General features: G+C 49.3%; 11 protein-coding genes across 11 annotated transcripts; 5 read left to right on the forward strand and 6 right to left on the reverse strand.

Annotated features, from left to right (window-relative positions):
• Positions 1–52: 52 nt before the first annotated feature.
• PGRI_041710 (translation initiation factor 2) lies at positions 53–3,334 on the forward strand (the record flags this gene model as incomplete). The annotated part of the gene is made up of 3 exons (XM_040791884.1): positions 53–79; positions 130–3,130; positions 3,183–3,334. 3 exons carry the CDS (start codon positions 53–55, stop codon positions 3,332–3,334), a joined length of 3,180 nt encoding a protein of 1,059 aa, XP_040643794.1.
• A 582-nt stretch (positions 3,335–3,916) lies between these two features.
• Positions 3,917–7,607, reverse strand: PGRI_041720 (Transcription factor; the record flags this gene model as incomplete). Its single annotated transcript, XM_040791885.1, has 6 exons — positions 3,917–4,300; positions 4,356–5,999; positions 6,061–6,149; positions 6,740–6,882; positions 6,932–7,509; positions 7,557–7,607. 6 exons carry the CDS (start codon positions 7,605–7,607, stop codon positions 3,917–3,919), a joined length of 2,889 nt encoding a protein of 962 aa, XP_040643795.1.
• A 391-nt stretch (positions 7,608–7,998) lies between these two features.
• Positions 7,999–8,768, reverse strand: PGRI_041730 (haloacid dehalogenase, type II; the record flags this gene model as incomplete). The annotated part of the gene is made up of 2 exons (XM_040791886.1): positions 7,999–8,555; positions 8,732–8,768. 2 exons carry the CDS (start codon positions 8,766–8,768, stop codon positions 7,999–8,001), a joined length of 594 nt encoding a protein of 197 aa, XP_040643796.1.
• Positions 8,769–8,936: 168 nt separating this feature from the next.
• PGRI_041740 (HNH endonuclease) lies at positions 8,937–9,803 on the forward strand (the record flags this gene model as incomplete). Its single annotated transcript, XM_040791887.1, has 1 exon — positions 8,937–9,803. One exon carries the CDS (start codon positions 8,937–8,939, stop codon positions 9,801–9,803), a length of 867 nt encoding a protein of 288 aa, XP_040643797.1.
• A 376-nt stretch (positions 9,804–10,179) lies between these two features.
• PGRI_041750 (uncharacterized protein) lies at positions 10,180–12,442 on the reverse strand (the record flags this gene model as incomplete). The annotated part of the gene is made up of 3 exons (XM_040791888.1): positions 10,180–11,914; positions 11,985–12,165; positions 12,295–12,442. 3 exons carry the CDS (start codon positions 12,440–12,442, stop codon positions 10,180–10,182), a joined length of 2,064 nt encoding a protein of 687 aa, XP_040643798.1.
• An 842-nt stretch (positions 12,443–13,284) lies between these two features.
• Positions 13,285–15,637, reverse strand: PGRI_041760 (neutral/alkaline ceramidase; the record flags this gene model as incomplete). The annotated part of the gene is made up of 2 exons (XM_040791889.1): positions 13,285–15,364; positions 15,429–15,637. The coding sequence occupies 2 exons, from the start codon at positions 15,635–15,637 to the stop codon at positions 13,285–13,287; spliced, it is 2,289 nt and encodes a 762-aa protein (XP_040643799.1).
• Positions 15,638–16,444: 807 nt separating this feature from the next.
• PGRI_041770 (pre-mRNA-splicing factor SPF27 family protein) lies at positions 16,445–17,157 on the forward strand (the record flags this gene model as incomplete). Its single annotated transcript, XM_040791890.1, has 2 exons — positions 16,445–16,481; positions 16,541–17,157. 2 exons carry the CDS (start codon positions 16,445–16,447, stop codon positions 17,155–17,157), a joined length of 654 nt encoding a protein of 217 aa, XP_040643800.1.
• A 586-nt stretch (positions 17,158–17,743) lies between these two features.
• Positions 17,744–19,222, reverse strand: PGRI_041780 (putative 3-beta hydroxysteroid dehydrogenase/isomerase family protein; the record flags this gene model as incomplete). Its single annotated transcript, XM_040791891.1, has 2 exons — positions 17,744–18,942; positions 18,997–19,222. 2 exons carry the CDS (start codon positions 19,220–19,222, stop codon positions 17,744–17,746), a joined length of 1,425 nt encoding a protein of 474 aa, XP_040643801.1.
• Positions 19,223–20,364: 1,142 nt separating this feature from the next.
• On the forward strand, positions 20,365–22,067 carry PGRI_041790 (MFS transporter; the record flags this gene model as incomplete). The annotated part of the gene is made up of 4 exons (XM_040791892.1): positions 20,365–20,522; positions 20,583–20,959; positions 21,014–21,290; positions 21,341–22,067. 4 exons carry the CDS (start codon positions 20,365–20,367, stop codon positions 22,065–22,067), a joined length of 1,539 nt encoding a protein of 512 aa, XP_040643802.1.
• A 158-nt stretch (positions 22,068–22,225) lies between these two features.
• On the reverse strand, positions 22,226–22,775 carry PGRI_041800 (nuclear telomere cap complex subunit Ten1; the record flags this gene model as incomplete). The annotated part of the gene is made up of 2 exons (XM_040791893.1): positions 22,226–22,601; positions 22,690–22,775. 2 exons carry the CDS (start codon positions 22,773–22,775, stop codon positions 22,226–22,228), a joined length of 462 nt encoding a protein of 153 aa, XP_040643803.1.
• Positions 22,776–23,251: 476 nt separating this feature from the next.
• PGRI_041810 (ESCRT-III subunit protein SNF7) lies at positions 23,252–24,139 on the forward strand (the record flags this gene model as incomplete). The annotated part of the gene is made up of 4 exons (XM_040791894.1): positions 23,252–23,426; positions 23,508–23,712; positions 23,803–24,011; positions 24,063–24,139. 4 exons carry the CDS (start codon positions 23,252–23,254, stop codon positions 24,137–24,139), a joined length of 666 nt encoding a protein of 221 aa, XP_040643804.1.
• Between the last annotated feature and the right edge of the window lie 878 nt (positions 24,140–25,017).

Consider the following 25,017-nt stretch of genomic DNA (forward strand, 5'->3'; position numbering starts at 1 on the left):
TCTGCAAAGGGAAAAAAAGTAGCGACGGATCTAGATGTGGAGAGACTAGTGAATGATGCATCGTCGGCCAGTCTGCAGGGTAAGTTCGCAGATATTAATTATTAGGACATTATCTGACTAAAACTACAGCTATTGCGTCGGGCTGAATGGTCGAATTCAGTCTACCGAACACCCTCTTTAACAGCGCTTACAGTTCGACGGACCTTACGGTCCTCCGCAACACACTGGAACTCGTCAGACCCATCAGCCGGGAAAGATGACGGCGCTGTTTCAAATCAAGCTCCGGCGAAGCCCAAGTTCGGCAGCCGATGGGGCCCTAAACAAGCTACGCCATCGGGGGGCTTGAGTTTCGCAGAACAAGCGATGCGCCAAACCCTTGTCGCCAACAGCCAACCGCCCCCAGCACCTGCGCCATTGCAGCGGAGTCGCGAACAGACAAACCAGCAGAGGAAACCATTCGTGCGGCGCGCGGGCCCTCGGGATAATCAGGGATACATGGGATCAAGAGAAACCCCACGGAATCAGGAGAGGAACCCGTTTGAAGAAGGGAATTCAGGTGGCCACATGAGGTGGTCAAGAGATACTCCACGGAATCAGGGGAGGAGCTCGTCCTTCCAAGAAAGAAACCCGTTTGAAACAGACAACGCAGGAGGCTACTCAAGGTGGCCAAGAGGAACTTCGCGGAACGAGGAACGGAACTCTCCCACTCAAGAGAGAACCCCATTTGAAAAAGATAATCCAAGTGGATACATGAGGCGATCAAGAGAGCCCTCACGTTATCAGGAGAGAAATCAGTCTATCCGAGAATCCGCATTTGAAGATAACCCATTTGCGCCCGAAAGGACACCAAACAGATTCCAGGCCCAGTACCAGAGCAGGGCTACTAGGGACCATCCACTGGCACACGATGACTGGAAATGCCCTGAGTGCATGGCACATGTTTTTGCCACAAAGAAAGTGTGTCCATTCTGCAAAACCTCTCGACCCGGCGACGCCCAGCCAAAGCCCCGAACGACCAGACAGTTTAACGATTCTCCCGGACCTTCACAATTCAAACAGTCCCGACCCCCTTCTGATTATAATAGGAAGTTCCAGCGATTAGGGGATTCGGTTTTATCGGAGTTGGAACAAGACGTTCCGCCGAATACAGCTGAAACCACAAAGCGCGATTCAGAGCAATCTGACCAACCCCAGACAAAGGAGGGAACTGAAGATTTCAAGAAGAACCAGTGGACTTGGGATATGTCTGCGCTGGAGCAGCTGGAAAACCTAGAGGCACAAGAACAACAGCAGCCATCGAAGCCTATGAAGCGTCGTGATGGACGCAAGGGACGCCAGAACGAGGATTCTGATGGGGCTGAGGCCGACTTCGACTCGGAAGATCGCGAGCGCCTCCGCAGAGAGCGGAGACGCCTACAGAAAGAAAAGGAGGCCATGAAGGCTGCGAAGAAGGCCGCCGCGCTGGCAGCACCGGCTCCCCTCTACCTGCCCGAATTCATCAGTGTCAGTAACTTGGCCGACGTCATCGGCGTGCGGCCGGCGCAGTTTGTGCAGCGAATGGAGGAGATGGGTTTCGAGGAAATCACGTATAGGGATGTTCTTGATGCAGAAACTGCCGGATTGGTGGCAGCTGAGTTCAACTATGAGGCTATCTTCGACAGCGGCAAGGCAGATCTACACGCTGCCCCTGAACTAGAGGACACATCTGATCTGCCACCTCGACCACCTGTGGTTACTATTATGGGTCACGTTGATCATGGTAAAACTACAATCCTGGATTGGCTGCGCAAGTCATCTGTGGCAGCATCTGAACATGGTGGTATCACCCAGCACATTGGTGCATTCTCCGTAATGATGCCTTCTGGAAAAGCCATTACCTTCCTTGATACCCCCGGCCATTCTGCATTCTTGGAAATGCGTCGTCGAGGTGCCGACGTGACTGATATTGTGGTACTTGTGGTTGCCGCAGACGACAGTGTCAAGCCGCAAACTATCGAGGCTATCAAGCACGCTACCCAAGCCAAGGTTCCTGTCATTGTCGCCATCAGCAAAATTGACAAGGAGGGCAACAACCCTGACCGAGTCAAGGGTGACCTTTCTGTTCATGGTATCCATGTGGAAGACTATGGAGGTGACGTTCAGGCCATCGGTGTCAGCGGCAAGACCGGACAAGGAATGGTTGAACTGGAAGAAGCCATCGTTGCGCTCTCAGAAATGCTCGACCACCGCGCATCCACCACTTGTAACGTCGAAGGCTGGGTCATCGAGGCTTCTACAAAGAGTTATGGCCGTGTAGCATCCGCTCTCATCCGACGTGGAACCCTGCGGCCAGGCGATATCATTGTTGCTGGCACCGCGTGGGCTCGTGTCCGCACCCTCCGCAATGAAGCCGGTATGACCATCCCCGAAGCCACACCTGGAATGCCCGTCGAGATCGATGGTTGGAGAGAGCAGCCAGGTGCTGGCACCGAGCTCCTACAGGCACCCAACGAGCAGAAAGCCAAGGACGTCGTGGATTACCGCTTGGAGAGATCCGATACCCAGAAGATGGGTGTCGATATGGTTGCCATCAATGAAGCTCGTCGTGACCTTCTCGAGAAGCGCAGGCGCGAGAAAGAAGAGGAAGAAACAGTAAAGGAAGTCGAACCAACCGGTCCCAAGTCGGTCAATTTCATCCTGAAGGGCGATGTGGACGGCTCAGTGGAGGCGGTCTTAAACTCCGTTGCGGCAGTCGGTAACAACGAAGTCTTTGCCAATATCATCCGTTCGGGTGTTGGCCCTGTCAGTGAATTCGATATCGAACATGCTGGCAGTGCCAAGGGCAAGATCATCTCATTCAACCAGGCCATTGATCCTAATATCATGCGTATCGCAGAGTCAGAGGGTGTTGAAATTCTGGACCACAACATCATTTACAAACTGATTGATGACATCAAGTCCATTCTGAGTGAAAAGCTGCCTCCAACGATCACTATGCGTGTGACTGGAGAAGCCGAGATCCAGCAGGTCTTCGAGATCACTGTCAAGGGACGTGAAAAGACAGCCATTGCTGGAAGTCGTGTGCGTAACGGCCTGATCAACAAAACCCGTAAGGTCAGGGTGCTTCGCGGGGATGAGATAGTCTACGATGGTAAGCATATCACCAGCTCACGAATAACTTGGACCCAACTAACTTTTCACAGGCACAATGGTTTCGCTCAAGAACGTCAAGAAAGACGTCATTGAAATGCGCAAAGACACAGAATGTGGTATCGCTTTCGAAAACTGGACAGATTTCGCTATTGGTGACCACATTCAGTGCTACGAAGAGATCTCTGAGAAGCGCTATCTGTGAGATACTCGGTGATCTTAACATCTGTGCGGTCATGACTGCTTGTATTATTTTCATCTAGCACTCTCCATCCCCCTCATGATCTTCATTCAAATTTTGTATTATATTTTGCTTTGATATTGGCATGGTTGACTTGCATTCAGGGTCCGGGCGTTGTTGCATCTCTATGTACTAGGGACCGGAAGAAAGGCATAAAATCAATGTCATTAAGGAGGATGCTGCTATCGCAGCGCATGTGTAAATACTCAAATACCATGGCCGAATGGCCTCATTATCATCCACTTCTTCATACAAAACAGGAATAGTCGCACGAGTGGCCACTGTTTTTGACAATGTAGGACTCTAACATGTTGGGACTATAGCCGCCGCTTTATTGGGGTTGGCTGTCGAACTCAAATACCTAGCTAGCTGAAGGCGAGAGACGTTATTAAAGTATACCAAAGATAACTTTTTTGATGTATTCATATTTCAATGAAAGATTTACATCCCATTCGTGATCCAACGCGCCAGAGCCCCTAGCCCTCCCATCCCAAAGTGATACACGCATGTTGAAGGCAAAAGAATAACATAAAGGTGCTGAAAACGCTACAACTGATACAGAAAACCGCCGGCGTCCGCAAACTTCTTCTGATACTCCTTCAAGCTCGCCCACTGGCTCAGCTCTTCTTGATCCCGCTCATAATCACTCAAATAGCTCATAGCGCGGCCGTTCATCTGCGGACTGGCGCTGTCGGCAGGATTGGCCGTATCATTCATGGAAGAATGGCATTCTAGTCGGACAAGTGTCTCGATGAATGCGTGTAGGTAGGACTCCGCCTCTGTGGCGGTGAGGATGTGGTGGTCTGGCGGGGCGGCCGTTGGTGATGGTGATGCGGCGGCAGCGGTTGTAGGGTTTTGGGTTTCGGTTGTGGATTGATTTCGATGGGAGAGATTGAGAAGGGTGGATGCTACTTGCCGGATTTTACTAGTCTGGCTTTTGTTAGTTTGATACACGATCAGCGGTAAATGGTGGTCTGTAACGTACAATGCTTGCGCCGTTCGGCTCCATATTCACTTCATTCACTGTTCGTAATAGCACGAAGAGATCTTTGATGACCAGCTTGCGCTCTTCGGCCATCATGCGGTCAATATAGTCTGTGTGTGCATGGGGTTGAGCTTGGGTGTTGGTTTCTGATGGGGCTGTGCCAGTGGGAGTCGCACTCGCACTCTGTGTCGGATTTGGTCCTCCTTCAATTTTGATATGTGGTGTTGTGCTGGCCGTGGTCGTGAATTTAAGTGACTTTCCGTACTTTGAAAAAGTTTCGTAAAGGCTCCAGTACTTCTCGACTAGATAGGACCTGGTGCATAGCTGACTAGCATAAATGTTGGCTTTCTGGATCTCATACTGTATAGCACGTCGTTCTTGGTGGATGTGATCATTCGAATAACTAAAGATCGTCTCATCTTCGCCAAGACCTGACAGGCCCGCCGGGGATATGTGTTTTGGATGGCGAAGAGACAGCTCAGCAGGAACATTGACTAGTGTGGATTTTGCTTGCTTGAGACAATCCCAAATGCAGTTGCGCTGATGCTCCCAATTGAAAATTTGGCCGCTGCCAAATGCTATTTCCCAGGCTAGTAAGGTGGTGTATGAGCTGTAGACGCGGACATTTGCGTTAAACCCGACTAGCTGTGAAACTCGGTCGGATGGCTGTGGCTCAACATGTGTTGAAAATAAGAATTCATCGTCGATCTCCAGTGGAAGTGGTGGATAACGGTCCGTCGGTGTCTCCGGGGGAACATGAACCTTGATATCTGAAGAGCCCAGCTGGTGTAATGTCTGATGTCCGACAAAAGTGACGTAAAACAAACGCCGCCCTAGCTCTTGAGTGATGAGGTCGACACCTTGGCTTTCTGTGAAATTATGTGCCAATCTATCGTGCACCATTGCCGACGCTGATGATGGGCTGACGGGCCCTGGTGTCGAGGACGGGCAATTGGTGGTCGGAGACCGACATAAATCATACACTTGGAGCATGGCTCGGCATTCCGATAGGTACACACGGCATCGGCGCATGTTGTAAATATAGCCGGAACATATAGCGAGAAAATAGCTGATTGCCGCGTCGTAGACTGTTGCATTGCGATCAAGATATCCAGTCCCGCGAGCTTGAATAGCAACGTCAAGGCACCTCTTAACTAGAGCTATAGAATTGGGGAAAGCGGTGCGTTCGGCTTCAGTGTTGAGCCGAAGTTTAGGTCGTCGAGGAAAAGAAGCCACGAGCAGTCCAATCATTGATGCCAACAGTGCCAAAAATGTGTGGTTAGTGACATCTTCTCGGCGCTCAAAAGCTGCTCGAAAAGAAGGCTCATGTGGAATTGGAACCAAAGGATGGATGTAAGTAAAAAAGTCATCGAGCAACATCTGCATCGTGTGCAGAGAACAAATTGATTCCACCGAAAGGGGGGATGATGCAGATGGGGGGTTGGTGCATTGCGTTGCCAGGGGAGTCGTCGCCGATGGATAGTCTGCCGGGCTCAGCGACGCTGCATCTTCAGGTTCCCGTTTTTGTTTCTTAAACGCCTCTGCATGGCGGTTTGGAGGCCCGCGGCGTCTACTTGGTCTTTCATAGGTGCAGGGAATATCCAAGCTAGCGCATGACCGACAAGGTGGCCCACCGGTATCGCACTTGCATGGAAATCAGTACTTTCCCGCAAATTATAACAAAAACTCCATGTGTAGGACATACCTTCACTTTTCGAATACTGCAGGCATCGCAGGCCTTGCGCAGCCTTGTTTTCAGGTCCATCGAGCAGATTGCCGGGAAGACCCCACGAACTGTCAGGTCATGTTTAACCCAAAGACACCAGAATATTCGGAATCCAGCCCTATGAAACGAATCGAATCTAGGCCTATGAAATGCCGAAATTGTAGTGCCGAACGGAAATAAGCCAACCTTAAAAAAAAAGCTGAACTGGGAATCTCGGGGGAGAGCTCCGAACGAAGTCCGGGGGTCACACTTCCGGATTTGCTAAGCGGGTACAGCCCTGTCTTGGAAATCTGGGGTTAACATCTTTAAACCTCTTTAGTAACCGACAATTGTCTTTATTTAGATGTCTTAATGCCTTGCTAGAGATGATTAAGCTATTATAATGTGAATATATTAAAAACATAGAGACACAGTCACGTGCTCATATCCAATCCCTTTTTACGCAGTTAATCACAGGGAATTACAAGTAAAATCTTAACGAGAAGCATTGGGCTGTGGTCGGCTCGTCCCTAATAGCACATAGGGGCTCCCGTCATTCGCCTAAAGAAGGAAGCAGAAATAGAAAATTAGATGCATTTTGCAGTAACCTCGGGTCACCAGAAAGAGATCAATGTACCTTTCATAGATCATGGCATAATATCGTCATGGTATTGCTCACCCAGCCGACTGGACTGTTGATTGATAGCACGTCGCTTGCGTTCGATGTCCGTCACCCAAAGTGCCGAACCAACAGCTGTGGTCATCAAAAATAACATTGAGAAAGGAGGAATCAATTGGAGGACCAGAGCCACCGTTCCAAAGCTAAATTGTGTTAGATCTCATATCGATAGGGTAAGAAAACATGACTTACGTAGTGTACTGCAGCTGACGCCGACTAATACTTTCCTTTCTCTGCTGCTTGGACATGTCCAGCAGGTGGAAGTAACGCCAGTGATGGAAGGGACCGGCACGATAGCCAGTCAAAACTAGGAACATAGGAGTGCCAGCCACCGGAATAAAAATAAGCGGAAGCAGAATGATAAATTCAGCGATCTGCCGGAATGAAAATGGAGAGTACACGGCACTGGTGGTCGGCGTGCCTAGACGCTTGGCCGGGTTGCCGGGCTCGGGATAAATGACCCGCGAAGTGGTAACAAGCTCTTCCTGGCCCTCATTTACCAAAACTGCATCAAAGATATCTACTAGCGTCTCATCGACAAAGAATGCCTCGAAGAGTGCGGCAACGATCGCTGCTCCTTCACCAAGCACTAGGAATGCGCCGCTTACCCATGCCGAGCTACCCTGGAAGATGGCAAGGAAGGCAACCTGGGGCAGGTAGGTGAAAAAGAACAGGATGAAGTATATGAAGGACGAAAGAAGGACGATGGGGAGAAGGCGGGCCTTGAAGAGAGGCCATAGGAACCGATTTGATACAAAATAGTATATTCCCTATGTAGGTTAGTCCTGAAGCTTTGGAAATTATCAAAATAACTTACCCAGAAAGGATACAGCCAAGCAGCCCGGCTAGGATCCAGGAGTCGCGACATGGCTTGCAGGTGCACAGCTTCAAAGAAACCCTACCAACGGCAATGGACGAGTTCGAAAGCAGGCAGCACCTTATCGATAAGCTTGCACGTGATCCATTGATATCAGCCTGGCTGACTAAGCCACTACTATTTCATAGAGAAATTTTTCGCCGAGCGCCCTTTTCCTTTTCTTCTTCACATAAACTGAACTCCTCCCTATTCACTCTGAACTTTTGTTACAATCACTGTTCTGGAGGGGAAATGGGAGGAAAGACCAATTCTGCTGGCTTACCCCAAATTCTTCTACTCAAGCGTGGAGCGTTTGGAAATATATTCAGCTGTACATTCCTCTTTTTCAAGCCTGTTTTGGTGTTTGGAGCCTTTTTCGAAGATCAATCTTGGACCTCCCGGCTTAAACCGGATGTCTATGAATTTCGTTCACAATCTGCTCCAGACTGTGTACAATGACCGTTGGCTGTAGATCTGGAGCCACGGCATCCTTCCATCCCGTACCAATGCGATCAACCCATATAGCTTGCATGCCTGTAGCGCGCGCCCCGACAATGTCGAAAGGGTTGCCGCTAATAAGCCAAAGTTTGCTCATATCCGATGGGTTTTGGCCTGTCTGCTTCGCTAGGTGCTCGTAGCTTGCCTTTGATGGCTTATATTGCTTGACTTCGTCTACGGTGACGATATCTTGGAAGATGCTCGCGTGCGGCGAAAGGTCCTTGGACCGCAACACCGAGTTGGACACCATAGTTTTCGTCCCGTTGGAGAATATCACAGCTTGGATGTTGGGGTCTGCAGCTATCTGGGTCAGAGCTGGCTTCACGTCAGAAAACGTCGAGAGACTGTCGTAAGCTTGCATCAAGTGTTCGATGTTGTTGTCGCTCAGCTGCTCGTTGTTCTCGGCCAGCGCGTGTAATAGACAGTTACGTGTGATGGTTGAGAAGTCTTCATAGCGGCCTTCTGATGGTCAATAATTTGGAGCGCTAAGCTTAAGAAGCGTTGCTTGCCCATGCTGTTCAATCTCCATGTGTACTCAAGTTGATACCGCCTCCAGAGCGCGGAGATCGACTGCGCCTTGGCATTGTCACAATGTTTCTCTAGTTGTTTGGCGATTGATTCAGTTGAGAGTAAAGTACCATACAAGTCAAAAGCGACAACTGTCTTGACTGTCATGTTTCATAACTTTGGAATGGATGAGCAGAGAAGTCAAGGCGTTGAAGAATGCAAGTTAATGAAGTTGATGAATGATGTCAATCTCCCGTGGGGCAAAACACTCTCTCTGCCCGACATCCTTCCTAAACCAAGGTGTAAGGTCCAGGCCTTTCTCCCAATTGAATCTCAATGACTTCCAATGAGAACTATGCCGTATTCCGCGAATGTCTGTCTAATGCCATTGTGGCCCGCTCTGAAGAAAAACCGAAGCCAACGCGACGGAAGCAAAAGGGCAAGCGCACCGAGCGCAAAGACGTAACAACACTCTCCGCAGGGAGAGCAGACCCAGAAGAGCTCGCCGAATTTGTTGATGTACATGCACCCAACCAGACCAACCCAGCGCAACAAGCCCTCAGGCCCAACAAAACCTACACTTTACAGTCAGCAACTAACAAGACCCTAGCTAACAAACCACAGTTTCTAGCCTCAGAAACCTTCGCCATATTCCCAGTTCCCCTCCAAACCCTAAGCTACGCAGCCATCCAACATGACCCAGCCCTATCAACCCTCTACATCCCCCCAGACACCGACACGCCCCTCCCACGCGCCACACTCGAATCGCTATTCTCCCCAATACCAGTCAGCGTAACGGACTCCCTACTCGTCTATGGCATAATCCCCGACGCGTCAGACCTGCTGGACTTCCTCGCGCCTGTGTTGACAGAGTACACATCGAGCGTGACGACTGGCCCTCCGGCGTGGGCGAGTACGCGCGCGGACGCTTGCGAGATCTGCGAGCGTGACTGGATCCCGCTTTCGTATCACCATTTGATTCCGCGCGGGGTGCATGCGAAGGTTGTTAAGAAGGGTTGGCATGATGAGTGGATGTTGAATAGTGTGGCGTGGCTTTGTCGCGCTTGTCATAGTTTTGTGCATCGCATGGCGAGTAATGAGGAGCTGGCTAGGGAGTGGTTTACTGTTGAGAGGATTTGTGAGAGGGAGGATGTGAGGGATTGGGCTATGTGGGTTGGGAGGGTTAGGTGGAAGGCGAGGTAGATGTAGTTGATGTCTATGTGTGGTTGTAGGATTCAACTGTGAGTATTTTCTGAGACTCGAAGGATATGTATACCATGGACATGACAACACACCATCCTATATGAATCTAAATGGGCAATGGTCTTTGAGGTTGGTGTTGGATACAATAGCAAAGGCTAGTATGTACATCACTAAGGGACTAGCGAGGGCTAAAACATCATGACGTTCTTTTGTGGCTCAGCCTGAATATAAGTCTTTGTATTAACTTGTAGGTATAAGTAAGAAACGTTTCGACATGAATAGTTAGAAAAACAGAGAAAATAGTCTGTAAATTACCAAAAAAAGGCTTCGATAATTAAAAATAAATAAAACAATCAACTTCCTCCCAATCTTACACTTAATCCCGAGTAACGGTGGCAGTAACAGTCTCAGTAATGCGATCTGTCACCGTCTTAGTCTTGATCAGGGTTTCAGTGACTGTGAAAAAGCCAGACGGCGTAATCGGATTCACAGTAAGTATGCCTTTGCCTGGCTTGGTGGTCGTGGTAGATACATCAGCATCAATGGTAGATGTTGGATCTACTGCCTGTGTAGTTTCCACCGCTCGTGTGGCAGACGACCCATCAAAGGTCATGCGAGCGGTTTGCGTGGAAGTGACGTGGGATGTCGCTGTAGGTGCAGGCTCACGTGGAGCAGTCTCACTCAACGAGGGTAACAACGGAGGAGACGACGATGTTGTCGAATGAACAGCTAATGGAACAATACTTGCGGAAGTGACACGGACTGTCTCCGTCTCCGCAGAACCAGTCTCACTATACAGACTTGTGGAAGTGACACGGATTGTCTCCCTCTCCGTAGAAGCAGCCTCACTAGGCGGCAACGACAGAGGAGAGGATGATGTTGTCGAATGGACAGTCAATAAAACAATACTTGTGGAAGTAACACGGACTGTCTCTATAGAAGCAGTCTCACTAGGCGGCGAGGACAGAGGCGATGGCGGTGTTGTCGAATGGATAGTCAATAAAACAATACTTGTGGAAGTGACACGGACGGTTTCTGTAGAAGCAGTCTCATTAGTCGTCAACGACGAAGACGATGCCGGTGTTGTCGAATGAACAGTCAATGAAACAATATTTGTGGAAGTGACATTGACTCTCTCCGTTTCCGTAGAAGCAGTCTCACTAGGTGGCGACGATAAAGGCGATGTCGATGTTGTCGAATGAACAGTCAATGGAACAAAACTTGTGGAAGTGACACGGACGGTTTCTGTAGAAGCAGTCTCATTAGACGTCAACGACGAAGACGGTACCGGTGTTGTCGAATGAACAGTCAATGGAACAATATTTGTGGAAGTGACATTGACTGTATCTGCAGAAGCAATCTCGCTTGAGGAAGGCAACAGCAAAGACCCAGAAGGAAGCGATGTTGTTGTCGAGTTGATGGTCAGAGGCACTGCGGACGTTGCATTGAGGTGAGCCCCTATAGGCGCTGCATTCACACTCGTAGCGCTCCCAGTTGTGGCCAGAAAGACCGAAGAATCAGGTGATGATGTTGGGGAAACAGTCACACGAACAACCGATGTTCTAGTGGAATGGACGGTCACAAAGTTCAAAGACGTACTTGTTGTTTCAACAGACGGTTTTGCCGTTAGTTTCGCTGACGACACCGACGAGTTGACACTGGGTGTCTGTTCGATAACGCTTGTCGAAAATGGAATTGGTGCTCCCTGGGTAACATAGACGATCACAGGCTGGGTTACGGTTGCCACAGGCTTGGACCTTGACATGGAAGCCTGTACTTGCGTAGAGTTTGCCGTGATAGAGCTCGCTAGTTGGATAGAATTGGAGGTCGGGAGCGTGGGTGTAGATGTGGAAGAATTGCTACTGCTTCCTAAAGGTATAATGGCTCCAACGGCTGGGATGCTACTTGTAGGCACTGTGGGCACTGGTGCTATCGCTGGCTGTATGGTGGTAGAGGCCGAGGTTGGTGGTGTGGTTGTGGCAGCTTTGATGCTGTTTGCTCCACCTAGAAGCCCAGCTGAAGAAGGTTGGTATGCACCCGGTATCACCACGGAATCGAGGGAGGGTGCGGTGCTTGAAACATAGACAGGGACTATATAGACAGGTAAGAAACTGGATGATGAACGCAGCACTCCCGGATTTGTGGACGTGATTATGTATCGCCGGGTGGTGGTGAACGCACTAGAAGTGGTGGTTGGCAACTGAGATGTAGTTGGCAACTGAGAGGTCGTTGGCTTCTGGGTCGTTGCTGGTTTCTGAGAGGTCGTTGGTTTCCGAGAGGTTGTTGGCTTCTGAGTCGTCGTCGGCTTCCGAGAGGTCGTTGGTTTCCGAGTCGTCATTGCCACAAGCGATGTAATTGCCATCTGAGAGATGGTTAGCTCAGTAGCTTAATAGTATATAAAAAGGCAAAGATACTATTGGATCATCGTAAGTAAACGATATATGGGTAGACGGCGAAATAGGCGACGCAACAGGCGTGACTGCGGTGATACCACCAGCTTCACGCCGTTCGATATTCGGCAATAGTGGCGAAGAAGTCGGCTCAGGAGCGCCCAATGACTCGGATTGCCAGCGAGATATCGGGCCAGCTGAAGCCGGCCATGGCAAAAGAAGGAACAAAACGAACTGAAAGCGAGACATCCTTTAAAAACGAGAGTGTTGGAAGTGATCGCCAGGACACAACTTCGACAGAGAAAGTGGGACAGTAAAGAAAATTGGGTGCTCAGACAGAGATATAATAGATCGTTCGAATAAGATAGAAATAATCACACGTATTGAAAAGCATAGCCAAAGAAAATATTATAAAATTAATGTGTATACAAGGCCTGGGCGTCTTGATGGCTTGCAAATGAAAGAATGGCTGGATCACCAGGGACCACAAAAGCGAAGGGGAACAAAAGAATGGGGGGGGCGAGATGAAGCAAACTGAGACTTTTACAAGAAAGAGATTTTTCTTTCAAACGTCTCGCCATCGAGGATCCCAGCTAGTATATCTGCATTTTGGGGGTTTCATAGGAGGCCGGGTTGGGCTTAGGGCGGGTTGGGCTTAGGGCTTCCTGTCAGCCGCCCATTGTTCCAGCCTTGACAAATTTTCCATAAATTCCACAGCAGCCCAATGCTATTAGTCCCAGAGGGAACCGCTATTGCAAGGGGCTCTTTGTGAGACGGAATCTATGCTAGAAATAGATCGCGCGACAAAGAGACGTTGCAGTAGGCGCCCAGCTCTGGTCGATGACGCGTGGTGATTGGCCGGCTGCAGGGGTAGGACCACTTTATTATTTTATTGAAGATTACATGTTGACATATGGACTGAGTGGATTTATAGGCCGAAAGTGTCTGGCCAATTCATTTACGACGTGTATGGGCGCGTAAATTGAGATATAATTACTACCTGGTTACTCCGGGGATGTAGTATGGCAATTAGATTGTTCCCTTTCATTCAGCCTGTCATTCCACAACTATATTATAAATGAGTCAGACTATTAAGTCTTAACTGTAAAAGTCCCACTAATACCCTCGAATGACGAGATTTGGCCAAGAGGATTCTTTGAGTCTCCATAATAACGCATCCGATAGGTTCCAGCCTGCAGGGGGGTCGCAGTGTCGATACTATAATACTCATCCTCAATCTCCCATTGAATTGTCACCTCACTGTAGCCAAGAGCGCCATTGGTCCGCTTCCAGGTATAGACCAAGTTCCAGTCGCGGTCATTGCGCACGACCTCCCATTTCCCAGAATCGGATTTTCTTTCAACTGCAGCGTAGGTCGATTCGAGATGTAGATTGTTGCGGGGATTGGCGCCAACAAAGGTCGTCTTGACAATATCTCCGGGTCCATAGGGTCCACTCCCTGGATTTGATACCACGTCTCCAAAGTGCTTGCTAGGGGGCGTTCCGTCATACACAACCCCCGGAATGAAGCTCAATGAGATGTTGGTGTTGATTGGTGGGGTGGGGCCGGGTTGGATGGCTGGAAGTTTTACAACTTCCGAGGAGCTTCCCAAATATGGCAGGTAGGTGAGGGTCAAATTGACATAGGCTGCTAGTGTGTTTGGGCCGTAGAGTGTGGACGCGCCCTCGTAGCGCTGGACGTTGTATTCTTCCTCGGTTGTCACGTAGTGAGCGTAACTATTTGATGGGGCGCCCAGTACCACTAGGGGGTCGGAAACGGAAAGATGTTTCTTTGCTCCTTTCGCAATAGCCTCCTTCCAGCGTCGTCCAGACATCGTGGTAGCTTCGCTGGTGGAGATAACGAGGAAGAGCTGACCTACTCGCAAAACCTGTATGTCAACAATGTCCGCGGCCCATGCATAAGGTTCAGTGAGAGTGCCAATATCCAATAGCACGTTCTTGGGGCTTTGGCACTGCTGCTGCTTTTTGCTGGGCTGGTGGATAACTGCACGCGCAATCTTCCACAGGGGGTTTTTTCCAGCTGGACCAGTAGCATTCTGGGTAAAGTCAAAGGCACCGGGTCCGTCTGTAGTTCCAGCGGCGAATGAGTACCCCATAGCCGCAGGACAAGTCGTTAGCGTACTAGAGTTGAATGGCGAGGGGAAAGTGTAGCCATTCATGTCATTGTACACATGGAAAGACTTCACCGCCGAACTTCCAGTAATCTTAATAGGGGTGGTGTCCATTTCTTCGTAAAGCTTCTTTGCTGCTGAGTACTGACGGCGCCCAATCTCGAAGCAGCTTTTCGCTCCGTTATCTTTCTCTCGGAAGAAAGGACCTCGACCATGGCAAGCCTCGTTTTTGCCACCGCAAGTGCTATCTTCATATCGACACTTCTCTCCAGAGCCGTCTTCACACCAGGCTCCCAAGATATTAGGCGATGTGTCCCCGACATTCGCTTGGGAGAATCCAATAACGGCGTCGTCGGTAAACCGCTCATCGCCGTGGATGCTGCGCTCGAAGAGGTAAGCTGCGACACCTTTATTATCGCCAGTGACCAAACTGTTATTGTTGTACAAAGATGTGCCGTGAACAGGGAACCATGTCAAGACAGCCGTTGTTTTCTTATCAGATTCGCGATCAAAACGAATAAGCGAGAGCGTTTTTTCAACATCGGCAGAATACCGCGCTCGTTCTTCCTTAGGGTTATGCTCGTATGAAAAAGGACTGCGATTGATATTGGTATCTTGCAAATCGATGGATCCAAAAGAGAGCCGACCTGGCTCTAAGTTCTCATGGGCACGGATGATTGATCGAATAGTACCATCGACAATAGCTTGATAGCTTTGCTTGTTGAAACCCAATGACGGTACCTGGGGCAGCAAGTAGTTCATCCACGCTCCAGGGCCGGAGTGCGAATGTGTCCCCGTCATTGCGACGTTGTGTTCACCGTACCTTGCATACTTCCCACCGAGCGCAGTGAGACCCTCCAGGACACCATGTCGCACGGCGGTGTCACCGGTAAGTGTATCGAGAACTAGGTACACAAAAGTGTCATCGGGGTTGTTTGGGTCTGCGAAGATGAAGGCGCGGGAATACAGTCTCTGTTTTAGACCAGTACCTAGTTGGTCCAAACTGGCATAGCCAGCGAGGGCAAGTTCCACAACGGGCCTAGTAACGTTAGCCAACTTAGTGCCCTGTACATTTATATCCCAAAAATAAAGCATAAACATACCCAGTTACGTCTGCCTTGCCCGCTCCGACCAAAAAGATATCATCAGCTGCCTCCGCGTTCGCTCTGGCTTTCCACTGGTTGAAATTTGAACTAAAGCTAGGCGGCGGCGGTGACTGGACATCAAGTTTGAATACCGCAATCAGCTGCAAAAACACCAGTGCCCCAAGAGCCACCCCAGCTAGGGTAACGCCCAAGCGGAAGTTAGCCATTATAGAGAAGGGTTTGCCAATATGTATAGAGTCTATGACATCAGCAGATAAGATGCGATGAGTGCAGGCCTTGAAAAGACGAACTCTCCTAGGGAGATACGGGTTCTTATACAAGTGCACTAGCGGGGGATACAGTGGGAAGAGGAACGAGCTACCTGTGCATACGATGATTACCCAAATACGCTAGGGCTGAGAACGAACCCATTAGTGTACATCGAGTACTCGGTACAACATAGGTGACATTCGTCTAAGCGAAGTACAGTGGCTTGGGATCGTCATATATTGAATCCCGCACACCCAAAAAGGGATAGACTTTCACTGCACTTCCCCCGCACGGAATGAGCTGGTCTGACTGCACTTGTGAAGACTAGAATGCCTTGTTTTCAGCCAGTCAGTAAGCTGGGAACTTGCATAAGGATTCAGGCACCTCGGATAATGCAGTTCAAACTGGATAAGATCATCGTTTGAGTCGGGGATATCCTAGAGAGCAATGCCATTCGTCCAAGCATTTCCCCGGACTCCCAGACCCTGGTTATTTCTCTGCAGCCACAAACCAACATATCCCATGACTCAAATGGAGCTGCGAGCGAATTCACATTGGATAAATTAAATACCCTACAAAATAGGTATACTGTTCGTCTTGTTTGTTCCTACCTCGGCGTGTATATAAAAGTAGAGGTCACGTGACTATAACTGGCTGAGCCAGCTGCGCTCATCTCGCCGCCTTTGTCACCGCCTTCATATAGCAATGATTCTCAGATTAATCTACTCTTGGTCTTCACATCCATACAAGAACATCACTACAAAATGCCGTTAATCAACGACTCACATGACTCGCTGCCATGTATGTACCGTATAAGACGAGATATATGCATTTGGGACCCATATCACTAACCTTTCAAGATATTGACCCGGCGCCCACTGCGTCCGAGCGAGCGCGAGCGCAGCAGCTCATCAATGCAGAGCTATCCCCGGAGCACGCCTCCACAATGCACCCTTTGATCCCGGAAGCGCCAGAACCAAAATTCTCCCAATTCATGCAACAAGAACTCGCGCGCAAAGCGCAAGGAGCACCTCTCACAGGCGGCATCGATCTATCCCGTTACGAAGCACCAGAGGCGCCGACTCCCACACCAGACAACGAGACACCCGATCTAGCCAAATCCAACCAGATTTTACAGCAGGCATATGTATCATGCTCATACTTGTCCGAGCGCAACAAGAGCCTGGGTCTGCTGGAGGAGTTTGGCAAGAACGCTTGGCTAGTTGGCAATTCGCAGCTCGAGGAGGTACTCGGCTCTCTTGAGAAGGAGTTGGCAGAGACGAAGGCGGCTTCTGAGGAGGTTAATAAGCAGAGAAAAATTACACAGGAGGCGAGCCAGGGTGAGCTTGTCAGTTTGGAAGAGACGTGGAAGCGTGGTCCTGGGGCAATTCTTAATGTTGAGTTGGCGTCTGAGAGTTTGCGCAGGCAGAATCTTGACTATAGGCGTCAATTGGCTCAGCAGCAGGCTCACTCATAGAAAACTTTCGTCTTGTTTGTGTACGATCTTTCTGAGAAATGAAAGCTTGTCATTGTAGCGATCTTCTGCTGGCTGAGGGGTTCATGTCATTGGTCGCAGTCTGCTTGGTGGAACGTTTGCATGGTGAAGTGCGATATGTGTGACTTGAGGACGCCCTGTTCCTTCGCCCATGAACATTTCGGACAATGGCCTATGTGTGTCGTTCTTGCTTTTGCGCCGAGGACTTGTGCTCGCCCACATGGCTTTTACGAACAGCATGCTCTCGTTGGGCCATGACTATCTCAAGTTATGACTTCCTATGGGGATTCATCAACGCTCATACCAAACTCCAACCAAAAACAGCATTTGCGCTCAACTGAAGATTGGGGAGGAATGAGGCCCTGATGTGGCCGGGTACTGCTGGTCAGCTCCGGCTATTCCAAGCAGAAGATTCAATGAATGATATTTCCAAAGCCCTTCTGTCCATTCTAATTCACGCCAACCCATCTCCCAATTTAGAACTAAACTCCTAACCAGTAAAGACCAATTTGCACGCCAAATTTTCGCCCACTAAATTAACACTTTTCTACTGAGATCAGTCAAATCATCACACCCTCGGCGCAACATTCAAACTCTTCAGACCCATATTGTCCATGACCTCAATCCCCTTCCCCTCCTTCGTATTCCAATCGACAAGCCGCCGACACAAACCATCAAGGGTAGTGAGAGGTGGGTTATACCCCAACCCACCCATCTCAGGCGCCAGCTTTGCGCGCGAATCATCAGCAAAGACATGCACATTGATAATGAAAAACACCGACGGCTGAAGCTGCGCAATATCCCCCGACAACTTCGGCAACCAGGGAAGATATTTATACTGCAAGAAAGCATACATCTCAACCAAATACGCCATCGCCAACAACGGCGCGGGGGGCACATCGGGAAACGAAACCGGCGTTTTAGACAACGTCGCGAGCAGCGTGTATAAATCCCCAAACGCTATCGCCGGGTTGGGGTCGCTAACAATGAACGCCTGACCACCTGTATTCGGTAGCTGCGAACCAGGCTCGCTTTGCTGGATCAGACGCTGTTCGTATAAGAGATGTGCGATCGAGACGTTCTCGGCATGCACGAAACTCTGCAGGATCGGACGAGCCCATGTCGGACTGCCTCCGTTCTGGAGGTACAGGCCCGTCATGACATTATTGGCTTGGCCGCCTGTGCCATAGACGCCGTTTGTAGGGCGGATACAGCCTGTGCGGAAATTTGTTGCTGGGTTATCTGCTTCGCGGACGAGACGTTCTGCTTCGGTCTTTGTTACGGCGTAGTTGCTGAAGAATTGGTCGTGGGATTGGGGTAGTTTGGTGCTGTCGCTGATTACTTGGACTACGCGCTTGGGGTGGGTCTCCCATGGGGCGATCCAAAATGTTGGTTGGTGAAGGGCGATAGAGCCTGAAGATGTCCAGATGAAGGCTGTGGCGCCGGCGGCTTTTGCGGCGTTCAGGACGTTTCGTGTGCCGTCAATGTTGACTTTGGTGCTAAGTGGTAGGAGACTCTTGAGTCTGTCTTGGGGTCGGATTATGGCTGCCGTGTGGAAGACTGTTAGGGGGAGGCTGGCGATATTTGCACTCCATGGCTCTTCGAATGCTGTTGTTACTGCGAGTTCGTCGGTGATGTTGGTTTTGATCCAGACTACGCCTTTGTTGAGGATGTCCTGCTCTGGGGAGATTAGGTCTAGAATTCGAATGGCTTTGGGGTCTTCGCCCCGTGCGAGGAGATGTGAGACTATCCAGGCACCAACTAGACCTGTAATAATGTGGAGTCAGTAGATGTATATCAGCGGCTTGTATCTATACGTACCAGTTCCGCCTACGATCACATATCGTCGGGATTGTTTTGGAGGTAGGCTCTTGGTCACATCGATAGGGGCTTCCAGATTCTTTTTATAGGCTGCTTTAATTTCTTCGAGTGTCCAACGATGCGGTGATAATTTCTGTGCCTCTTCGGGTACTATTTTCATAGCAGCATTAACATGCCACATATAGAGAGCAACCAGTCCAGCCAGACCGGCTATAAGGGACATCATGATGGATTACAGAATACTTTCTCCAAGGTTGCAATCTCGGGGTTTTAAAGAAAGGTTACAAGGGAGTACAAAAAGTTGCCGTAGAGCTGTTTGAAGGTCTAGATTTAAAGTAACTTGTTTCAGGGATGAAACATATCTGAGGTCGCTTAGATCTTTCGGCTGTTTGAGCCCGTGCTTTGTGGAGCAAACGGTGAAATTTTGTTTGTCGCCGATTTACATGGGTTGGAAGGCTTTATAAATGCCTACATAGTATATTGTAGGTAAATTATTGTAAGGATTTTATTGACTAAATATGAATTATATTTCTTTTAGACCTCGGGAATTGATCGAAATAGGAAGTTCATTTTCTTCCCCAGAACTAAGAACATTGAAACCTCGGGGAGAATATAATACCCAAAGTAATCGGCAAACCGGCACATTGCCCAGAACGTGTTTCGGGCCTATGTGGAGAGAGTTGGGTCGAACTTCTTATTTTATGGATATCTTAGCTATTGCCCATGGGGAAAATCATGCCAAGCGTAGAGAAAGGAACTGAATATTCTATACAAATTTATATAGCTTCTCTATGTTGTAGGGAATTATCCTTAGCTATCTTCTCATAGCCCGAGTTCTTCAAGTCCACAGCCCTAAAAACTCTACAAGTCTTATGCTTATCACTTTCGGCCCCACCTGAAAACTCCGAGTTTTAAGTGATTGCTCAGCCCTTTGTTAGTGTAATTTATATCATCTTGCAGGACTGATACTTAAACCCCTAGGCTGAAGGGTTTGGTAGAATATCTCTAGAAAGAAATAGAGAACGAAATTTGCTCCTTTACTACAGCTTCTCCCCGAAGACAGACCCATATATTCCTATTTCCCCTATTTCTTCACAGCTCCTCACACTGGAGTAGATTGCTCATTTGATTTCCTGTATACACCATTAGCTCCCTGAACATTGGTTCTCTATTTGAAAGGCCAAGCTTCTGGGGATGGCAGCTCAACACTCCAACCTGGAGAGTCAAGATAAATGGCCTGAAAACACAGAGAGGATGTCCCGGGACACAGATTCTATCGAGTCCATTTCCACGGTAGACACACAGACCGATCGCGATGCACTAGGAAAGACATTGACAGCTCGCGCCTCGCGAACCTCTCACATGTCAATGACGGAACGAGTAACCACAATCGCAACCAATGCCACCGCCGATCCCGACTATGAGGTTGACTGGGATGGCGACAATGACCCCGAAAACCCTAAGAACTGGAGTCTCAAATATAAGGCCATGTGCATTTTGTTTCTGTCGTGGAATACTCTCATCGTGTAAGTTTCGATATCTCTATGTTATAAAACATGAGGTTCTCGGGCTAACACACTCGGAAGCGTGCTATATTCAACTTCTTATACCTCAGGCATTGCACTAATCTCCGAGGAATTCGGCCAGTCCGAGACTATCGTCACCCTCGGATTGACCTTCTATCTGTTTGGTCTTGCATTCGGGTCTATGTTCATGGCCCCGTTGAGCGAGGTCTACGGACGGAAACCTGTCTGTGTAGTTTGTCTAGCCATATTCACAGTTCTGATTATCCCCTGCGCGCTCGCAAAGTCTGTCACGGCACTGATCGTCATTCGCGTTATCGCTGCTTTCTTTGGCAGTGTCATGATCTCTACTGCACCCGGCATGGTAGCTGATTTGGTGAACGATGAGCACCGTGCTCTGGCAATCTCTGTTTGGAGTATTGGACCACTCAATGGACCAGGTTTGTCCTTCTGTCCTCCTTTTCTGATATGAGTCCATTTCTAACAGGATATAGTAATCGGTCCTGTTATCGGAGGCTTCGTCACTCAATATCTTGGCTGGCGCTGGATGTGCTGGATCGCCCTCATCTTCTCTGCCGTTGCTTTGGTCTTTGCTGTCATTCTGAAAGAAACCTACGCACCAACCCTTCTCCAAAAGAAAGCAGCCAGACTCCGCAAGGAAAGCGGCGAGTCCCGCTGGTGGAGTCGCTACGACCAAAAGGCGAGCCTTCCAGAGATCCTCAAGCTAAACCTCAGCCGACCTTTTGTAATGGCAGTCACAGAGCCAATCTGGTAAGTTTGATGCATTTCACAGCAAAACATGAAACTAACTCCATCCCCAGCATTTTCTGGAACATCTACATCGCAATAATCTACGGCATCCTGTACCTATGCTTCGTAGCCTACCCAATCGTCTTCAGAGAAATCCGCGGATGGCAATTGGGCATGTCCGGACTAGCCTTCCTAGGCATCGGACTCGGCGTCCTCATCACAATCGCCTGCGAACCCTTAGTCCGGCGGCTAATCAACAGCCACGCCAAAGACCCCGAGACCGGAAAACCATACCCAGAAGCAATGGTATCGTTCGTCTGCATCTGCGCAGCGATTATCCCAGTCGGTGAACTCTGGTTCGCATGGACCTGCTCCCCAGCTTCTATCCACTGGATCGCGCCCCTGCTCGCGGGTATTCCGTTCGGCGCAGGAAACACCGGCGTCTTCATCTATGCATCCAACTACTTGACCCACAGCTACGGCATGTATGCTGCTTCTGCTTTGGCGGGCAATTCGGTTATTCGCAGTATCCTCGGCGGTGTTCTGCCACTTGCTGGCTCTTCTATGTATGCCAGTCTGGGACCGAATTGGGCGGGCACTCTACTCGGGTTGTTGGAGGTTATTATTGTGCCGATTCCGTTTGTGTTTTATAAGTATGGACATAAGATTCGCATGAGGAGTCCCCTTATTATGCGTATGCAGGAGGAGAAGAAGAAGTTGGAGGGGAAGCGGGCTAGGAGGCAGCTTCAGCGTCAGCAGATGAATGGGTTAGATGAGAAGGCGGGAGAGACGGTTTAGGATTCCCTATGGATTTTTCGTTTGATTTACGTCTTGATACCCCTCGCCTTATATCTGAGGTGCTTGAAAAGTAATATAGCAAAATATATAATGCAGAGACACATTAATGCGTGAGTGGCTTGGTTTCATGTAATCATCTGAGCCATTATAGATGCTTCTCAGTGTGTAAACTGTATCATTCGCTCGACACGCTGAGAGTTGCAAAGGATTCTCTCATACTCCCCAATGGCAATAGCTCCCGCTGGGAAGATCATGATTGCCTCAATATACACCGGACGAGGGGGGACCGTAGAGGATCCTTGACCTAGCTGATTCGCATCGTCGGGGGTCGAATGAAATGAAGATGGTTGAGGCACTGGCTCTGACTCTCTGACATAGCCCACTACATTCAGCCATGCCCCCACGCGCAATTCTTCGGCGGTCAGGTCCTCAAGGAGGGCATTGATGTCGACAGATACAGTTGGAGCTATCTTGCTGCGTGGATAGTTGTGTTCCAGTATCAAATGGCCGGTGGCGACGGTATAATGTGTCACACTGTGTGCACACAAGAATGTAGATCATCGTTAGTATTGGAAAGCCTCGAGATTATACTATTTTGTTCTCTGCTCTGGGCCTGACGCACCAGCCAAGAAAGCGGATCTTCGAGTCCGCCTGTAGAGATGAGAGGTCGGAGAGGAACACGCGAGTTGAGGGGCGCGGCCCATTCATCTCTGTGCTAGTTGAAGAAGACCCTCAACATTGTAAAAAGTTTGAAGATCGAAAGAAACGATAAAGGCGCAGATCGAAAAGTCGCAAACACAACGGTCTTGTTGGCGCACGTGACTGACCTTACCGTGTATGTCATAGGCTCAGCGAGGGGAAAGTCGGGCTCTCTCCCCTCCACTTTGCATTCATCCAGACATTATCCCTGGAAGCGCTTTCGACAAGTCGGGTGTTCCAAGTATACTGGTCATTCGGAGCTTATTTTTCATACGCCCCTCCCTGATTTCGCCTGTCAGCTCACTGACCTCGCCTGGAGCCTATCGCTCCACCTGACTTGCAGCAAAGAAAACAACCAATTTACTCTCCACTCCTCACCCCGGATTTTCGGCTGTTGCCTGGTCTCCCTTGGACATATTACCTGACCGGCTTATCCTGCTTATTTCCTCCGTTCGGTTTCTAGTTACACAGGCACCGACATCACTATGTGGTCTTGGTTTGGCGGGGCCGCCGCTCAGAAGCGGAAGGATGCGCCCAAGAACGCTATCCTCCAGCTGCGCGAGCAGCTGGATATGCTGCAAAAGCGCGAGAGACATCTCGAGACCCAGATCTCAGAGCAGGAGGCTATGGCGCGGAAAAACGTTAACACAGATAAGAATGGTATGGTTGCGAATCTTGCAGATTGTTGCTAGTTGAGAATTGCGGATGGTGGCTAACTATGTTCCTTACTGTGTTGAATAGCCGCTAAAAATGCCCTCCGACGGAAAAAGGTCCACGAGAAGAACCTCGAGCAGACAACAGCTCAGATAATGCAACTCGAGCAGCAAATATACTCCATCGAAGCCGCAAATATTAACCACGAGACCTTGGCTGCTATGAAGCAGGCCGGCGCGGCTATGAAGCAGATCCACGGTGGAATGAAGCTCGAGGATGTCGACAAGACTATGTACGTTGCTGCGGAGCTCACCGAATCTATACGATTGCCTCAGTCGAGGCTTTCGTTATATTGTGATCGCCATATACTGATACTTCACAGGGAGGAACTCCAAGACCAGCATGCGCTCAGCGCCGAAATCGGAAGCGTCATTACCAGTTTCCCTATCGGCGAACAGCCCGACGAGGGAGAGCTCGATGCCGAATTGGAGGATCTGGAGCAGGAGGCCATGGACGCGAAGATGCTCCATACCGGAACCGTACCGGCGGGCAGTCACCTGGACCGGTTACCGGCAGCGGGGAATACAGATCGTAAGCACAGAATCCTCGCAGACATCACATATATCACTAACTTGTCTATAGTCAAACACTCTGCCAAGGCAGAGGAAGACGACGAGGAAGCCGAGCTGGCCAAGTTGCGCGCGGAAATGGCCATGTGACGGCCTCTTACTTCCAGCCACGCGACCAATGCAGCCTCATTTTTGAAACCTTTCCCTTTTTCTCTTCACTGTCTTATCCTTGCATGCATGACCCGGCCGTTTTATCAAGCCATTTCCTCCCTTGGCTCTCCCCCCGCTGACTCTTTATTACCTCTTCCAAGGTTGTTCCTACCATCCCTCCATATGATCCGACCAGGTATTTCCGAGGTCTTACACTGATCTGTCTTTGTCACTTTTATCTGGCTGTTCCACTCCTCAACACCCTTTCTCAAGCTAACTCCATCGATCTCTTGGGTTCATGTTCATTGCTTTCTTTTTGAAATGGAGTTCTAGATGACTTCGGTTGTTTTATTTATTCGTGTAAGCTAAGCTATTAATTTTGAATTTTCAGCTTGGGTCATCCCTGGTTATACATAGAAACTCCTCGCCTTCGTATGTTGTCCATAGTCGAATCTGCTCTGTGCTATTATTCTTCCTATTGGCACTTCTATAGCCAATGATCCTCTATCCGAATATTCAAGTCTTGCGTTGTCAGGGATGGAGGCCGCATATAGGGCCGACTATTGTGCATTTATAACTTGAGTTGGGTCATTAGTATACTACGGCCAGAAGAGATGAAGATTATGTCTTTAGGGCTGTTTAGGGAGAGAGGGACATATCGGCCGGGCTACTATAGTGGTAAAGGCAATAACATGGCTAGACATAGAAAGCATAAGTTCTTGTAGAAAAAATATGGTTCATTATTATCTGAAAGTCCATCACTCGAAGCCAAATCCAAGTAGACCCAGCATTCGAAGACGAAAACGAAAAAGACCAGTCAATACATCATGAAGATAAGCATACACCTATCCAGTCATATGTTGAGAAAGCGAAAGCAG

The sequence above is a fragment of the Penicillium griseofulvum genome (genome assembly GCF_001561935.1).
Source record: "Penicillium griseofulvum strain PG3 chromosome Unknown contig_89, whole genome shotgun sequence".
NCBI classification, from domain to species: Eukaryota; Fungi; Ascomycota; class Eurotiomycetes; order Eurotiales; family Aspergillaceae; genus Penicillium; species Penicillium griseofulvum.